The 17016-nt window shown below is 40.7% G+C and overlaps 6 protein-coding genes across 6 annotated transcripts; 2 read left to right on the top strand and 4 right to left on the bottom strand.

Moving 5' to 3' along the window:
- The first annotated feature begins 918 nt into the window (after positions 1–918).
- On the top strand, positions 919–5243 carry LOC6543778 (diphosphoinositol polyphosphate phosphohydrolase 1). Its single transcript, XM_001972277.3, has 4 exons — positions 919–2151; positions 3238–3336; positions 3409–3564; positions 3646–5243. The coding sequence occupies exons 2-4, from the start codon at positions 3238–3240 to the stop codon at positions 3922–3924; spliced, it is 534 nt and encodes a 177-aa protein (XP_001972313.1). The 5' UTR covers positions 919–2151; the 3' UTR covers positions 3925–5243.
- A 74-nt stretch (positions 5244–5317) lies between these two features.
- Positions 5318–5864, bottom strand: LOC6543777 (larval cuticle protein LCP-22). Its single transcript, XM_001972276.3, has 2 exons — positions 5810–5864; positions 5318–5747 (listed from the first exon to the last, which is right to left on the bottom strand). Exons 1-2 carry the CDS (start codon positions 5819–5821, stop codon positions 5391–5393), a joined length of 369 nt encoding a protein of 122 aa, XP_001972312.1. The 5' UTR covers positions 5822–5864; the 3' UTR covers positions 5318–5390.
- Positions 5865–6996: 1132 nt separating this feature from the next.
- LOC6543776 (pupal cuticle protein Edg-78E) lies at positions 6997–8126 on the bottom strand. Its single transcript, XM_001972275.3, has 2 exons — positions 8026–8126; positions 6997–7484 (listed from the first exon to the last, which is right to left on the bottom strand). Exons 1-2 carry the CDS (start codon positions 8035–8037, stop codon positions 7092–7094), a joined length of 405 nt encoding a protein of 134 aa, XP_001972311.2. The 5' UTR covers positions 8038–8126; the 3' UTR covers positions 6997–7091.
- Positions 8127–9428: 1302 nt separating this feature from the next.
- On the bottom strand, positions 9429–10138 carry LOC6543775 (pupal cuticle protein Edg-78E). Its single transcript, XM_001972274.3, has 2 exons — positions 10047–10138; positions 9429–9899 (listed from the first exon to the last, which is right to left on the bottom strand). The coding sequence occupies exons 1-2, from the start codon at positions 10056–10058 to the stop codon at positions 9507–9509; spliced, it is 405 nt and encodes a 134-aa protein (XP_001972310.1). The 5' UTR covers positions 10059–10138; the 3' UTR covers positions 9429–9506.
- Positions 10139–13302: 3164 nt separating this feature from the next.
- Positions 13303–15564, top strand: LOC6543774 (mitochondrial inner membrane protein OXA1L). Its single transcript, XM_001972273.3, has 4 exons — positions 13303–13407; positions 13628–13900; positions 14012–15068; positions 15141–15564. The coding sequence occupies exons 2-4, from the start codon at positions 13817–13819 to the stop codon at positions 15323–15325; spliced, it is 1326 nt and encodes a 441-aa protein (XP_001972309.1). The 5' UTR covers positions 13303–13407; positions 13628–13816; the 3' UTR covers positions 15326–15564.
- A 519-nt stretch (positions 15565–16083) lies between these two features.
- On the bottom strand, positions 16084–16796 carry LOC6543773 (MIP18 family protein galla-2). The gene is made up of 2 exons (XM_001972272.3): positions 16564–16796; positions 16084–16509 (listed from the first exon to the last, which is right to left on the bottom strand). Exons 1-2 carry the CDS (start codon positions 16682–16684, stop codon positions 16160–16162), a joined length of 471 nt encoding a protein of 156 aa, XP_001972308.1. The 5' UTR covers positions 16685–16796; the 3' UTR covers positions 16084–16159.
- Positions 16797–17016: the final 220 nt, after the last annotated feature.

Below are 17016 nucleotides of genomic sequence, written 5' to 3'. Positions count from 1 at the left end.
TGCTCCATGCTAAGTAGTTGCATTAAAAGCTTACAACAAAACCTGCGACAGACTACAGGACAAGAAACAAATTTTGGGTAACTCGCTGCGCCCGGGTCATAAAGTCAGCTCCTCCGACCTGCCCGAAAGTCCTCTTCGCACTCCCCCTCCTTTGCAGTGTATCCTCACAGAATTTTCCTGGCAGCGACTCAAAAATGTGCGACTCTTTGGGCGGCGTTGGGGTTTCGAGCGTGTAAATCATGCGGACTTGTATGCAGAGTTCAAATGCTTAAAGATAATTTAAGGTTAATTCAAGATTATTTATGCTATATTACATGTACATATATAACACTAACATTGTGACAATGAAAAACTTGTTAAGCGACTATAAGGCTATAGAAATAAACATGAATGGTCTTCTGAGAAAAACGACGATACAAGGGAAGCATTTATGGTTACCGAAAATAATAAAAGTCTTTTACTCACCAACAACAACAATAACAAAAAATATAAACTAACATCACACATCATGGCCGCGTAAAATGCAAAACAGAAAAAAGCAGATGAATATATAAATATTTTTAGTTTTAAAACTAATTCGCAGTCTGGCGGCAATGGAACTTTAAATATACCTGAGCACCCTCTAGTGTCTATCCTGCAAACTCGGTGTAAGTGTTCGTCACTTAAACGAAAGAGGGCGCCACAGCACAAACCTAGGAAATCAGCTACAAGCTCCACAATAGCGGAGACTCTCACCCATAAAATAAATTATTATACGAACTGCTACCAAACAAATAATATTATCTGCATTATTCTTAACAATAGTTAAATTATATTATATTAAAAATAGACGGACTGTATGAAATCGCAAGTCTTAGCTAAGTGGAATACCCCAATTTAAATGGCTTTTTGGTATATTTACAATGTCAGAAATGGCACAAGCAGTATGAATATGTGAAAGCCGGACGGTGTAACTTTCCGATAGTCGCGCGGTCACACTGTTGGAAAGTGAATAGAATAAGCGTGAATAAAGCGAGAAAAGCAAACGCAAAACGTGAGACTGTGTGCGTTCGCCGTCTCCTCGCACCGAAGTGGAGCGCACTTTGATTAATTCCGTGGATGGAGTGGAACAGCAAACACAACTGGAACAACAATTGAAAAGATGTTAAGCAGAGCACAGAGAGAGCGCAAAGTGAACAAAAGCGAACGGTGAAAAGCACGCGTTTTGTCGTTTTGTTTTCCGCTTTTCCAGCAGCCGTGTGCCAATTCCCTTCGCACATTCTTCGCAGCCGGATATTGTGGAGGCAATGGAAAGCGCAGACATGTGTGCATGTGTGTCGCTTGGATAACGGCGAAAAAGGCGATAGCGGAGCTGTGAAACGGCAAAAAAAGCTAAAAACTTGAGCTGGGATCTAAAATCGGATCTCAAGTTTGGGGACAAAGAACGGGTGTGAGAGAGAGAGAGAGACGAGGAAAAAGATACTCACACACGCATATACTTAACCGCTTCACACGCTCTCCCGTGTAAAACCAATACAACAAAAAACAAAAACAACATGCAATTGTTGCAAAGTAGTTAAATAATTCTGCCCTGTCTGCGCTTTATTTCCTTCTTCATTTCGGTTCTTCTCGTTTTTGACTTTTTGTTGTATATTTTCAACAAGTTTCTGTTTCTCGCTTTTTCCCCACACACACACACAACCACCCACACAAACAAACAGTTCTTTTTTCGTTACTACTTCCAAACAACAAAAACACACGGCACACGAACACCAACCACCAATACCAAAACAACGTCTCGTGTGACGTGCGAGCGCAGAAATTGTCGTCTTTAGATTTTGTTTGTGCACTTTTCGTCATTTCCCTTTGTGTTCCGTTGTGTGCGGAACAGGCGGGAAGAGAGGGAGCGCAAGAGTGGCCGAGAAGCACCTGCGAAAAAGCGGCACGAGATCGCCTGAAAAGCAGAACATCGCAAGAAGCAAAAGCGACCGGCTCCCCACTTCCACACGCAAACACCCAGAGCTCCCCCACACACACATCCAACACTTGTTGCAGCGGACGCGGAGAAGGGGCGCAAGAGCGATAAGAAGGAAAGAGACGAGGAGCGGGAGGAGAACAAGTGCCTAAGAAGACAACAACGCGCATCTGCTATCAGCGAATACCACTGCAAACGTAAGAACGGGGATAAGGAATGGGGTGGAACAGACCTGAATGATACCCTTGCAGGGTTGATAGTGCCCCAAAAAGTAAACAGATATCTAGCATCTTATGTAATGTATGGGGAATGTGGGGATTACTCACCTAGGTAAAACCCTATAGAAATGCTAGTAGCCCAAAATGTTTGCAATTACTCAAGAGAATGATTTCCCTTTGGTATGTGGGTCTTAATAGACTAAAGAATGCATTAATAATGGGTCGAAATTCAGATAATTCCCTACTCAGTATAGGGTAATCATTGCGGAATGTGGAGTATTCAGACATTGATGTGGAACATCATTAGTAATAGATTTAGTTTAAAAGTTTTCGGATTAGTAGGCCTTAGTAAACAATAATACAGGACTATAATACACATACATTTTTTTTTTAATTAACCAGTAGAACTTGATAATTTGAAATGAATTTGGCTCTTTTTCAGTGTCTAGTTATTGGTGTTATAAATTCTCCTCTATGAAGATAACATTGAATTCTATACATATATAGTTCATATTTGTAGGGCCATTAAACACGTTCCCGGACCTCTTTGGTTAGCTCACCTACCTCATTTGATATGCTCTCCCTACCGAACTAAACGGTCTGCTAATCTGGCTGATGGGTTTACTAAACGTTTTCCGATTATAAACACACCAATCAATCAAAACTTAGCCACGTGTCTGGTATTCCCCTCATTAGTTGTAAAACGTAGTGCCATACTATAGTCCATATACCAGTGACGAGGAACAGAATCGGGAAACGAGTACGGCACGCTATCCGCCGGAGAAAGACCGGCTGATAAGTGATAAGCCGGACGGACAGACGCTGCAATTCGCCGAGGGCACCACAATCTCGCATCTGATAAGGCCGGAATCACGATTTTCCTGTGCCGCACATTTAAATTAAAGGCGTCAAGCTATAAAATGATATATGAAGAGCTTTGGTACCTATCAGCGATTGTTATTTTCGAACGTGCATATACATGGGTAAAATATTGAGGGGATCAGGCAGGTTATACTTATGGCCCTCGAATGTGACTCTTCTAATTTTGGGTACTCTATTTTCCAGATGGTCAAGGAGAAGCCAAACTCGACTCGCATCTACGACAAGGATGGATTCAGGCGGCGAGCTGCCTGTATCTGCGTGAAATCGGAAAATGAGGCGGAGGTGAGTAACACTTTGTAAAAAGCCTATAGATAATTTAATAAAATCAGCTAACAAACAATTTGCTTGTCCCAGGTACTCCTGGTGACCTCCTCTCGTCGTCCGGAGTTGTGGATCGTTCCAGGAGGCGGTGTTGAACCCGAAGAGGAGTCAGCGGTGACCGCCGTACGCGAAGTGCTCGAGGAAGCCGGCGTGGTTGGCGATCTGGGTCGTTGTTTAGGTGTATTTGAGGTAATAGTTCAGTTTATAAAGAGGTTCTACAATAACCTACTTTCCATTAAACCTGATTCTAATCTGTATCCCGCCATTCAGAACAATGACCACATGCATCGCACCGAGGTGTTCGTGATGAACGTCACTCAGGAACTTGACGAGTGGGAGGATTCGCGGAGCATCGGGCGAAAGCGCCAGTGGTTCACCATCGATGATGCCCTTTCGCAGCTGGCGCTGCACAAGCCGACGCAGCAGCACTATCTGATGCAGCTCCAGCACTCGAAGACGCTGGACAACACGAATCGTGTGGTGAACGCCACGCATCCGCCCAAGTTGACCAATGCCGCCACCCCAGCCGCATCGCCCACCACGGCATAAAGACATCGGGATGCAGGATGCAGGATGCGGATCGCAGGAAGCAGGAACCACACATGCACACCACACTTAACCGCGAGACTAATCCAACACTAACCCTACAACTAACCCCATACCCAGAACCATACACATTTTGACATTTTGGAAATTTACATATAGACAGGCAGTCTTCTAGATTATGTTGGTTAAGCGATACTTATCTTACCCCGCATCCCCACATAGCCCCATTTGCGTTTAAGTTTAAGTCAAGGCGTTCATTTATGTCTTTAGTAAGTGTATCAGAACTAAATTTATGTGTTTATGAAGAGGAGGTGAAGAAAACAACAACGCTACTCGATCAATGCTAAGCGAACTTATATTATTCGAGATCTATAACACGACGCATAAGTAGACGGAAACAACATGTAATAATTTTTGAGCGAATAGCACTTTTTGCAAACACGAAATGAAACTAAAACAAAAACTAAAACTAGATGAACTAAACAACAAAATCCAGATTAACGATATCTATTAGATTTTTCTACTCTTTTTTATAATTTACTCAAAAGGCGTCTTAATTGATTAATGTAACAAGCAAACCAATTGGAATCGGCTTTAACAAGCGCAAAAGGAGATCTTAATTAACTATGCTAAGCGGCCTAAATAAAACGAAACCTATTTAAGCGATGACTAACGAATCGATTTCGTTTCAAATCACCCACAGTCAATGACAATTTTCAAAACAAAAAAAACCTAAGACTCAACTTGTGACGAACTGGACAAATGACCGCAAATAAATCATTAGAAAACCTTAATATATTTAACAACAGTTGCCTATGCAAGAATATAAAACCCACTGCAGGGGATATATAAGTATAAACGTTAACTTATTGTAAAAACAAAATGCGAGAACTTAGAGAAGCCAGCAAACATATTATGAACTAATTCAACTACTAAGATATGTGCACGTTGTACTTTTCAGAAGCAAAAATAACAAAAAAAAAAACGATTGCGATTATAATATTAACACAGCTAGGAAGAAGAGGAGCATGTTTTCAATGTGATTTAAGAGATACAAGATACATACGAGTTAAACAATTTTATGTGACATTTTTTCGATGATTTTTTGGCACTTCAAAAGCGCGCAACCAAACGAAATTTGAATTCAAGCTCAATGGAAGCAAAGTCTGGCAGTTGAATCTATGATTTCATCAAACTATCAATTCAACTTTAGTTGCAAACTAAAGCCGACAAACGAACTTTTATCGGAACGCTAAATTATATCACAAATTGTTGCAATTAAACGATGATTTACAACCAATAAAGAAGAAAACAAAACACAGCGTGAGTGGTTTGCTTTTAAAAAATAATTCCTTTCATGCTTTCTATATACGTGCAGGTAAAAGAACATCAAACATAAGGTGGTTTTCTTAAATTTAGTTGATTTTATATACAAATACTATATTAAATCTATTTCAGATGCTTAAGGACTACTTCTTCAGCTGAATCCTCTTAAATGGATGGGCCTCGATGTAGGCCAATGCCTTGAGGATGTAATCCGGAATGGGAGGCGACGTGGGCAGATGAGCACCAGTCGGACGATATCCGTTCTCGTCGGCAGTGTATTGCAGTTGGATGGGTGTTCCATCGGGAGCAGTGTAGCTCACTGATCCGGCAGCTTGAACTCCACCCACTCCCGTCTCCTGGGCGTCGATGCCGTTGGAGGTTCCAAACTCCCAGCTGTATGAGCCATCGGGCTTCATCTCATCGCGGTACCTGATGGTCTGGGCCTGTGATTCATCTGCAGCGCGGATGGCGGCCACCAGGAGCAGGGAAATGATTAGCGCCTTGATTTCGGAAAAGGTAACTCAATTAGATGATTGTATCGCTACTATCGCAAAGGTCTTACGGTCTTGATCATTCTGGTGCCGGATTTGCTGCAGTTGCTACTGATTACTGATCTCCAAGTTCGGCGTCAGATGGTTTTATACTCCTAACGATCACTGACCTACACCTACAACATCGCCGAACAGGTGACAATTTGCCAATCCGAATTATTAATTCGCGCATCTGAAAATATGAATTTGACCGCGTTTTTACGAGCGTTGTCATCTGTTGTTTGTTTTTACTACGGCTTTACGACCCAGGTGCCCTATAACCCATGCATCTATGAGTAAAGGGGTCTCCTTATCTGCGCCTCAGAAATCGCAGATCAACGATCTCGATTTACAGATGCTGTCCACAATGGCTCTTTTTATCTAATCTTGACTTATATTCATAATAAATACATAAATCGTAAGCCGAGCTTAGACGCGCCAAAAATATTTCAGCGAATATTGCACACTCTTTTCATAAGTCTACAGACTCAAGAGCATGTGTGATATATTTTACTTATGAAATCTAAAATAATTGCATACAAATTCATGTAATGTAATAGGAAAGTTGACAGTTTAAAGACTTCTTTAAACTACAAATGTATAGAATTGGTATAGAATGTAAAGAATTGGTATAGTACTTCCAGAGACTACCAAAGCCAGTTACCAAATCAACAGAACCTCTGCTTAAAAGTTAGAGTATCCGGTGTGGAGGCGCCAAAATACTATTCGGGCTGTCATTCGATTAGCGGCTCTTGTTGTTAATGATATGCAAATGCGAATATGAATGCGGGCAAATGCCGGCAGAGCAGTTTGCGTTTGGAGCTGAGTCGAACTTGAAAACCTAACAAAACACCAAGTGTCATCGTAAATTTCTACCGACTGCTGCCGATTTTAGATAGTTTAGCTTGCATATAAATAAGTTGAAAAACGTTAGACATTAGACGTTGGACATCCAAAAAGTATACTATTAAATATAAGCTTATTTTAACTAAAGCTATGATGCAAGAAGAGCTAATGATCGGCTGTAAATAAGTATAGATTTTCTTGATCAGGATGGTCAGGCGCTCTAGCCATATTTTCCGTCCTTCCGATTCTGGGAGCTATAGACGCTAGGGAGTCGGGACTTTTATTTTTTATATTTTCCTGGCTTACTTTATGAACTCTGATGTTGGTCCAGGTAAAATTGAGCAATTCAAATTAGATTATTTAGATTAATTTCTTTACGTTTCGTCGTTTATTTCATTTCTACATTAACATTTTTACGATTCGTAATAAAGCTCTTGATTTGTTATCACATGAGACTTCCTCTCCTGCTTAACCGATCAGCCTCTTGAGGGCGGGCCTGCGGTAATCCTGGTCGACGTACTGGGGATGGGTGCGGATGTACTCCAGACTCCTCAGGATTTCAGCGGGGATTGGGGGAGGAGTGGGCAGGAGGGCTCCCTGGGGCTGGTATCCGTTCTCATCGGCCAGGTACGAGATCTGAACCAGCTGACCTTCGGGGGAGTACCACGAGAAGGCTCCGTTGGCGTGGTTTCCTCCGATTCCGGACTCCTGGGCGGCGATTCCGTTGCTGGTCTCGTACTGGTAGTTGTAGTTGCCCTCGGGCTGGATGTCGGAGCCGATCTTGGTGATGTAGGCAGAACCATCCGGGCTGTAGGTGGCGGCGGCGTAGGCGCAGGCCATGATGGCGGAGGCGACGAGCACCTGAAAGACAAGGTTATAATGCAAATGACATATATTGACATATAAACAATAAGTGCAAATATAAAATTTTATTTTAAGCAAGATTGCAGTGCTGTACCAATGACTTCGGTAGTTTTAATTTTAAAAGTCGTCAATTTTAGCAATGGTATCTATAAATCCTGAAGGGTTTCGCTATAAAACTGATTTTTGTATATCTTTACAAACACACTTTTAAATTCAAATCGTTGAGGTAGACATATTTGTTAGCATATTATGAGATCCTTAAAAAAGTTGCTGGCACTAAATGTTGTATACCGATTATAAGATCGGTAAGAATAATTTGTAATATCCATCCTTAAAAGGGATATCCTTAACAAGTAGTCACCAACAAATAGGCACCAATTTGTTGAATTCCACTGCTTTTGTATAGTTATCCTTAATGGATATTGTAAAATAGTTAATAATGATTTTGGATATTTTCGGATATCCTGGTATTGAATAATTGAATTGAACTGAATTCCAGTGCCTTTTCATAGTTATCCTTCCGATGTATGGTACTTACGTAGCGGAACATCTTAGCTGAATTGAAGGAGTGCGTGTGTCTGCGGCTAAGAGACGACTCTGAATGATAACTCGGTGGCAGATCAGCAATGTTTTATAGGAATTCTCGATACGAAACCCGATCCACCCAAGCAACTTTTATGGCCGACTGCAGGAAACTCATATGAATAACAATGGCCAAACTGAGATTGACCAAATTGGAGCGGCACGAGCGACTTGAAATGGTAAAAAGCCACATGCTAACTGAAGCTCGACTCTTCAATTTTGGATAAGTATTCATCGGCCAATAGTTATTTGCAGCAATAAATTATGCACATATTAAAAGCATATTAAAATACATTTTGATAGAATCTAATAAGTTTTTAACTAGGAATTATCATTAACTAATTGATCACATTCAACAATTCATCTTTGCACTGGTTAAGATTGATCAATCAATGGAGATTAAGTGATAAAATTGATTTTAGCCAATTATGGTTCAAGCAATGAAATCGGAGATAATTAAATCGGTATTAATTTGAAATAAGCAGATGAATTAAACATTTAAGAGATAGCAAATTTACGTTTACAAAGTTGGGTACAACAAACTTGCTCTGAAAACCCTTCACAACTAAATCCCGAATTCTACTGATATTAAACAAGTACTCATATTACTGACAGTAAACAAGTAATTTTTTCTCAGTAAACTACATTTTTTTATTTAGTAATCTATGGTTGATTTGTTGGTACAACCTTTTTAAGCAATACTTGGGCATTTTAAACGCCATGAACCTAAACAGTTTGGGCTCAGTTATTTTATGAAACGTCAATCAACCAACTTAATAACTATATTACGCTGAGTAAAAAAAATGGGAAAAGATGACGTGAATACATAACAAGACAGAGATATGTATTTTAACAACAATTGATTTAAAAACAATTACTGCTTTAGGACTTTAGAGACATTTCGTGTTCTTGTCTAGAGATCGCCAGGGTGTCTTCGTTTAAGCCTTCTTCTGGTCATCGGGTTAGCCAAGGAGGCTTCCAGGTGGTAAATAATACATATGGGTTTTGTACCAGCCCTATAAATTAAATTTAACAGGACTTGATAGCTAATTCAGCTATTAAGTTCCAGTTTCACACTGCGTGAAAAATGAAAGTGAAAACGGTCCGCCTAATGGTCTTATTTACGTTCTTAGAATCTAGTCTCGAGTTATTGCTATAAAACAGAGAGAAAGACAAAGTATACCAATCTTGGAAAGCAAATGTTAAAAAGAACTTTGAGAAAATGTAAATATACAGAAATGAAAGTTCGCTGCGGTACCTCGTGGGATGCTAAAGCTTATTTCATTATTCCAGGCAATCCTTTAGTTTTAAAGTCTAAAATTTATTTTTTTACGGCAAGCAGACCATAGATTTATGTAATTTTTTCTTTATTTGAAACTGTTTTTAAAATCGTAATAAAGCTCTTGATTTGTTATCACATGAGACTTCCTCTCCTGCTTAACCGATCAGCCTCTTGAGGGCGGGCCTGCGGTAATCCTGGTCGACGTACTGGGGATGGGTGCGGATGTACTCCAGACTCCTCAGGATTTCAGCGGGGATTGGGGGAGGAGTGGGCAGGAGGGCTCCCTGGGGCTGGTATCCGTTCTCATCGGCCAGGTACGAGATCTGAACCAGCTGACCCTCGGGGGAGTACCACGAGAAGGCTCCGTTGGCGTGGTTTCCTCCGATTCCGGACTCCTGGGCGGCGATTCCGTTGCTGGTCTCGTACTGGTAGTTGTAGTTGCCCTCGGGCTGGATGTCGGAGCCGATCTTGGTGATGTAGGCAGAACCATCCGGGCTGTAGGTGGCGGCGGCGTAGGCGCAGGCCAGGATGGCGGAGGCGACGAGCAGCTGTAGGAACAGATGGACCACAGTTAGATACAAATTGATTATAGACATTTTTCGAGTGAGTAATTGTATGAAGTTCTATTTTCTTTTTTTAATTTTTAAACTACTTGGTGTTTGTTATAACTCGATGCACATATCCTTTGGACTTACGTAGCGGAACATCTTTGACGGCTGGAGTGCGTTTGTCTAAACTGAGAGACGACTCTGAATGTGACTTTGGTGCAGATTGCTAAGCTTTTTATACTAATTCTGGACATGAAACCAGATCCACCGAAGCAACTATTGCGCTCTGCTGCAGGAAACTCATCTGAATAACAATGAAGGCGAAAAGCCTAAATTGGCCAAACTGGAGCACAGAGTGACTAAAGAGCCGTAGAGCCACAAGTTCAAAAACCCACTCTTTTAGTTTCCAGTCAAGACAAGATGTTATGCACATGCATACAACTAAGGTGAATACTTAAGCAGTAAGTGCCTGAAATAATTAGCAATAATAATTAATATACGGATAATAAAGCTAAGTGGGCTATGTTTGTCTAGTTCCTTGAATTTCATTAACCGTGTATCAATTATTGTTTACATAGTTAGGTTTTTTAAAATAGAAGATCGCAACTACACAAATATATCAATGGGGTAATTCAGCTTGCTATTAAGACAGGTTATTCCTAGGTGGTCGCACATCGGTGCTAAGAGCTTGACCGCTGCTGTGCATGTGGGCACTGCAAAGAGCAAAAGTTATTTCGAACCCCATGCGCCAATGTCAATGTCGCAGCTACATAGGTTTGCTTTGAGGTTCGAGATCCGTAGAGTTTAGTTTCTGGTTTGGCACACCCAAAAAAGTGTATTAATTAAGTGCATTTAATACACAGACCAGTCTTGAATTTAGCATAATTTATGGTTTTACTCCGGTCTGCTCAATGGTTAACTCTTCCAGTTTGATTCGTCAATACTTTTCTTAGCTCCACGCATTTGTAAAGTCCGTCTGAGGTGCTGAAATGTGTGCGTTTAACAAATTGGTTCATAAAACTGAGTTAATGCCTAATTGGTACCCGAAGTGAGATATCAAACTGGATTAACCCGTTGCCAGGCGCGCCTAGTCCGCCGCCCTATCCAAATCCGAAGACTACAAAACGTATCTTGTCACCAGCGGCACCTTTAATGCGATTTTTCAAAATGTTATAGAAGATTTTAGCACGGTGGCTCGTGACTAGTTCTCAAACTAACAGGAAGCTTCAAAAATAATATCGAGTGTCTTTCATTATTTAGAGCACCGATTAGTGAAATCAGTTGGATGTTAATAACTCATGTCCACATTTAAGCATAGTTAAATCCACATATTTAAGTTTTGACAGCTAGTTCTTTAGCATTTGATGACCTTTCAATTGAATATTGAGAAAATATATGAACTATTGGCCTATAATAAACTTCAACTTTAAATAGATTCAACAACATTTAAGCCAATGTGTTCCTAATTTGAGTCTTCATGCTAAAAAATCTTTATTAAATACCAAGATTTTATTTGAGGACTGCCTTTGCCCACTGTGCTGATAGTTTCTCGATGTGCCAATGAAATTATTCAACTTGGGGGGCATGGCCTTGAGAGATATCCATGCGATGAGAACACGTCGGCCGTAAAACTAAACTTTATGCAACGAAGTTGGATTTGCGGGTTTCGGTAACATGGTAACGTGTCAAAGATCTTTAAAAGATTTATTAGTTTAGATCTGAGAACAGATCGAACATCGATTACGCATTTAGCACCCTTGGACTTGCTGTCGTCACAAAGCCAGTCAGGGGATCCCCTGAACTTTATTCTCATAATTATACGTAGTGCCGAGATACGATTATGATTATTAATTTAATGCCCCTTAACTATGTCGTTTTATTAGGAGGCTGCCTTTTGAAGTGTGGCTTAAAAGTGATGGGATCTCTTGATGCTCAGTCTTTACTGTCACTGAAAACGACCTTCCGAAGCTTCGAATAAATTTAAAGAAATCACACTAATATAGATTCAAGTCGCTCACATTAACCGAGTGTTGTAAGTCGTTTAAGGGCCATTTATGCAAGCTTAGACAAAAAGACAAACTTGGATTTATAAAGAAATAAATCTCCAAAAATAGTACCAAAAAAAGAGTAAGGTCGATTCGAAGTTCCAAAAATCGTGACATTTGGTATATATGAGTGACTACTTATTAACGATTATCTTTTGTACGCTGCTCGAATTCAAAAACTGCATCGTTCCCATAAGCTAGTTCCAAATATTATATTATTTTTAGCCGATTTATTCGGATTTCTTGTTTTCCTTTCATTAATAAGCAAATTGGTTATGCTTTTAGATGCGCGTCAATGGCTTCGGCGGCATCAATAATTCACACCGATTTTGGGGTATAGATATGTATAATTTCGTATATAATCTCTCGCTTACGATTCAGTTTTATGCAAATCAGGCGTCAATATTAGTGCAAGTTTTGTCAAGCACGCCGAAAAGAATTTATAATTTATATTTCCCATGCCCATCTCCACATAAAGAGAATCGTATTTCTAATGAGAACTGAATATATGTAAGCACGACAAAGGTATACACTATGTTAAAATAAAATATTACAAAAGAAAGAATATAAATATAATAAAATATAAGTGATGTTTCCTCAGAAATAATAGATTACAAAATGTATGCAATCTAAGCGGATTGGGTTGTATTTAATTTACTTAAACATAAGTTAGGAATTTACTTTTGTGTTTTCTAAGTAGTTTGAAAATTAATTAAATGCGTAGGTAAACTTGTCTTTTTGATGTTATATAAAAATAATTTTAATGACTAGGTCAAAGCATACACAACCCTCTTATTTTGAGGCGAATAATTTTATTCAAACTGCTTTAAAAGGTTGTCATGTGTCCAAACATTAAGACTTCATTATTAGTGTATTAAATGAAATGCAAATTAATTGGGCTGAACTCGTGTGCATATTAATTGGACTAAGACTGAAACTGAAACTGAAACTGATACATATATGGCCAAATATGTCATATTGACTTTTAGCATTTTCCCATAACCTGTTGGCCTTCCGGGATGTCATAGAGCGGGTAATATTTGAATGGATTTTAACAGCGAGTTGCGAGATTATTAATGTAGTTGTCCAAAAATTAACAGGCTCCTAATTTATAAGACTCCTAATTTAAAGATTACTTTTAGCACCTTGCACAATGTTTAAGAATATTTGCTCGACAGCCAATTTTGATTTCGATTGATTTCTAGTCTTGACTAGCAACTAAGAAATGTTTTTATATTTAGGTTTTAACGACTCCTTAAATATCCTAGTTCAATGACGGATAACCAATGATATTATTTGCCTTAAAGTCAAATAAGGGTAACTTACTAATGAATTTTAGGAAGTTAAGGGGCAGGCTCCTGGATTTTTGTCAGTAGTGAGGATATTTAAAATAAAATTTTAAGTCAACACGAAATTTTAGCAAAGCTAAGTTCCTCAGGAGGTTGATCAAAATAACCAATAAAGTAAGCGGAATTAATCAATAAATACAAATGTTTAAAATATCAGAAATTGTCCCAACGAAATTTGTCATATTTCGTTTGAGAAATTTCACAAAATTTGTGAATCTACGTATTTTTTATTGTTTTTGTTAAGCTACTAAAAAGAGATTAAAAAAATGTAATTTCATAGTCTATATTTCAAAAGCTTTGAAAATTAAATTTAATTCTTGATTTTCAATTTCAGCGGTAAACGGTAGTCTCAATAAATAGCGCCAGAGGGCGCTCTTTTCTGAACAGCTGTGACTCTGCTTCTTGCTTGCCATTCCCACGTTCGCGTGTCTGTTCTCATCTCACTCGCACTCGCCCCGCTCGAAACGAGGCGAATTTTATCATTTAATTTTATTTTGACCAAGTTAAGAGCGCAGCGCACAAAATGCTGGCCCACAGGATGCAGCTTTGGAGGACAACGAACGCGGCGATGGCCTTGAGTTCGGCAGCTGGCCGCTTCAACCCACAGGTGAGTGAAGATCATTGAAAAAGAGCCGGCGACCTGTGACATAACCTGCAAGTTGGCCAATGTTTGTGCTCGAAAATGAACCCAAATTTCAATGAAAACTCTCATTTCCAGGCATCCGCGGGAGGCAGGAGAGATCTTCACCTCCAAAGGATTACCAGGGGCAGCAGTTTGCCCTTGGCGGCCCCCGGGAATTGGTCCAATCTCGGCCAGTTCCGTTTCGCCAGTGGTGGAGCAACTGCAGCGGGAGTGTCAGCCACCAAAAGCGAGGAGTTCATGCAGGCGGTGCCGACAACCGAACTAGTGGACCTGCCGGACATACCCGCTGCTCCAGTGCCCCCACCAACGGATGGTCTGAATGTAATGGACGTGATGAATGCCGCAGGAGAACCCTCCTTCGCCTCCATTGGCTTGGGCGGCTGGTCGCCGGTGGGAATGGTGCAGAATTGCCTGGAATTCCTGCACTGCACCTGGGATATTCCCTGGTGGGGCACCATCGCCATTGGAACACTCGCAGTGCGAACCATTATCTTTCCATTGGTCATCTTAGCGCAGAGGAACTCCGCCAAGATGAACAACAACATGCCGCAGATGCAGATGCTGCAGCTGAAGATGACCGAGGCCAGGCAGTCCGGAAATGCCATTGAATCCGCTCGTTATGCCCAGGAAATGATGCTGTTCATGCGGGAGAAGGGCGTCAATCCTCTCAAGAACATGGTGGTTCCCTTGGCACAGGCCCCGCTCTTCATTAGCTTCTTCATGGGCCTGCGACAGATGGCCAACGCCCCGGTGGAATCGATGCGGGATGGCGGACTCTTCTGGTTCACGGATCTCACCCTGGCGGATCCATTCTACCTGCTGCCCCTGATCACCAGTGCTACGTTGTACCTGACCATTGAGATCGGAACGGATTCGGCTCGCTTATCGGCTGCCAACATGAACACCATGAAATATGTGCTCAGAGCCCTGCCCATTGTGATCTTCCCGTTTACGATGAACTTCCCAGCTGCCATTTTGACCTACTGGGCTTGCAGTAACTTTATATCGTTGGGACAGGTTGCGGTGCTGAGGATTCCCTCTGTGAGGGAGTACTTTAAGATCGAAAAGATGCTGACCCATGCGCCAAGCGCACTGCCACCCAAAAAGGGATTCGTCGGCGGAATGAAGGAGTGTAAGTAACAGGGATTTTCCCACTTAATCTTTGAGCTTTCCCGATGTACAACCTTTTTTATCACTTTTCCAGCCTGGAACAACATGAAGATCTCGAAAGAAATCGAGGAGCGACAGCGCCTGGACGAGATCCGATTCGCCAAGGCCGGCAAGGGTCCGCTGGTCAAGACGTACAAGTACGATCCCACCAAAGTAGCAAAGCCCATCTCCGCGGAGCCGCACATGCGGCTAAAGGAGCCGCCCAACAAGCAGGGATAGTTCCTCGCATCCTGTAATCGCCGATGAGCGCTGTGTCTTGTTACGTTAATTTAACCCTTTAGTCTATAGTTTTTGATCATCTGAACGTTTTGCTGCTAAAATATAGATTGTATATATACAGAGGCAAACTTTTTGCTGATGAAACCTGATTTGAGAAGTTGGAGGTAAAGTTTTGGTAGATAAAATAAATTCGTCATGGAAGATACGAATGTATTAAAACATGGTCAGCCATAAATTAAGTCGATGTGTTTTCAGTATAGATAAGATACGGTTAAACGACAATCAAGTATGAAAATGATTGTGGGGAATTAAGTCATTAATATTACTATAACAAATATAAAAGTGCTCATCAAATACTATTAGCCTGAGTTTATATGCTGTTGAGTAAGACTATAAAATCAAAAACCATTAATCAATCGAAGCCGGGGTGGAGTTTCAAGTTGCTGACCTCGATTACTAGCTATCAGTTAGCATAGGCTTCAATAATAAATAAAAGGTTTAATAGCTCTGTAGATTGACAATTATAACTAGAAAAGTAGAAGTAGTCTTCAAGTCTTACATGGATTCGCAGGCATTTACAGGTTTTTAAATGGAAAAACATTAAGCTAGGTTGGAAAGTTTAAAAACCAATTAGATGGTTAATGGTTAATCAATCCAAACGGGTCAAGTCATCAGTATAATTACCGTCCAAACAGGGCAACAAAGTAGAGATGAGTGGCACATGAGAACCCAATAAATATTCGGAAACACGTACAAACTTCTTTTAAACGAATATTAATATTACTAAGCCAACAGCATATGTGTATATATCCAAATCGAGGATAAACCAAATACTTAACCCTTGGCGGCGATGCACTGGTTGATTACCTCGGCGAGGTGATTGTTCTCCAGGGCAGCAGCCACTCGTTCCTTGTCCGCCAGTTGCTTATTCACCGCCTGCTCGGAGGCGTGCGTGCCGGGCGTTATTTCCACGGTGACCTTGAAGCGGGGTGGCAGCGAGCGGAGCAACTTCACCCGGATGGAAAGGCCAATCAAAGTGGCCATCGAGCAATGGGGAATCGTCGGTGTGAAGCTGATGTGCACGGAATTCTGGCGATCGTTTATCTGGATGAGATCCTCCTGCACCACATGCAGCTCCTCCAAGGTCAGTGGGTGTTCCGGGTCATTTATATTCCTGATGAGATCTGGGAATTGTTATTTATTTGATATATTCATCAGCTATTGTTCTTTAGTCTCACCAAAAATCTCTCGCTTGTCAAAGGGATCGGGCACGTTTTCGTCTTCTTCGTTGGCGGTTAATACCCTCTCCTTGATCCTTTCGTAGACATTGGGGTTGATGTTCTCGATTTCCGTGGGCATTTTGTATTGTTCTACCCTTTAAAACCCTTTATTTACACGTTTTTGGCGAGGAATAAACTGAAACAATAACTAATATTTTCCAGTGTGTCCGCACCTTTCGCACTAGGAAGTTCTAAATAACACCACACGCATTTTATGGTGTGCAGACACTTTTTGGGCGCGAAATTTATTTGAATTTGAAATTAATCCCATTTTCTTAATTTTATTAAACTGCTTTATTGAATTAGGCGGAATTTTTATCTCTTTCTTGAATTTATGCGCGCATCTCACTATTCAGCCTAATTAGTGATGTTTAATTCAATCTTTTTAAGTTAATCACAGTTGACCAGTAG

Source organism: Drosophila erecta, unplaced genomic scaffold (genome assembly GCF_003286155.1).
Source record: "Drosophila erecta strain 14021-0224.00,06,07 unplaced genomic scaffold, DereRS2 tig00000021-arrow-pilon, whole genome shotgun sequence".
NCBI classification, from domain to species: domain Eukaryota; kingdom Metazoa; phylum Arthropoda; class Insecta; order Diptera; family Drosophilidae; genus Drosophila; species Drosophila erecta.
The sequence above is the reverse complement of the archived record's forward strand: the minus strand, read 5'-3'. Positions and strand labels throughout refer to the sequence as shown.

What these genes read in the sequence shown, in the direction of transcription:
- LOC6543773 (XM_001972272.3), bottom strand. Translation starts at nt 16,684, where the DNA reads ATGCCCACGGAAATCGAGAACATCAACCCCAATGTCTACGAAAGGATC. An exon ending in TGACAAGCGAGAGATTTTTG is followed by an intron (nt 16,510 to 16,563) that starts GTGAGACTAAAG and finishes AACAATTCCCAG; the next exon opens with ATCTCATCAGGAATATAAAT.
- LOC6543778 (XM_001972277.3), top strand. Translation starts at nt 3,238, where the DNA reads ATGGTCAAGGAGAAGCCAAACTCGACTCGCATCTACGACAAGGATGGA. An exon ending in AATCGGAAAATGAGGCGGAG is followed by an intron (nt 3,337 to 3,408) that starts GTGAGTAACACT and finishes TGCTTGTCCCAG; the next exon opens with GTACTCCTGGTGACCTCCTC. An exon ending in GTTGTTTAGGTGTATTTGAG is followed by an intron (nt 3,565 to 3,645) that starts GTAATAGTTCAG and finishes CCCGCCATTCAG; the next exon opens with AACAATGACCACATGCATCG.
- LOC6543774 (XM_001972273.3), top strand. Translation starts at nt 13,817, where the DNA reads ATGCTGGCCCACAGGATGCAGCTTTGGAGGACAACGAACGCGGCGATG. An exon ending in CTGGCCGCTTCAACCCACAG is followed by an intron (nt 13,901 to 14,011) that starts GTGAGTGAAGAT and finishes TCTCATTTCCAG; the next exon opens with GCATCCGCGGGAGGCAGGAG. An exon ending in CGTCGGCGGAATGAAGGAGT is followed by an intron (nt 15,069 to 15,140) that starts GTAAGTAACAGG and finishes TCACTTTTCCAG; the next exon opens with CCTGGAACAACATGAAGATC.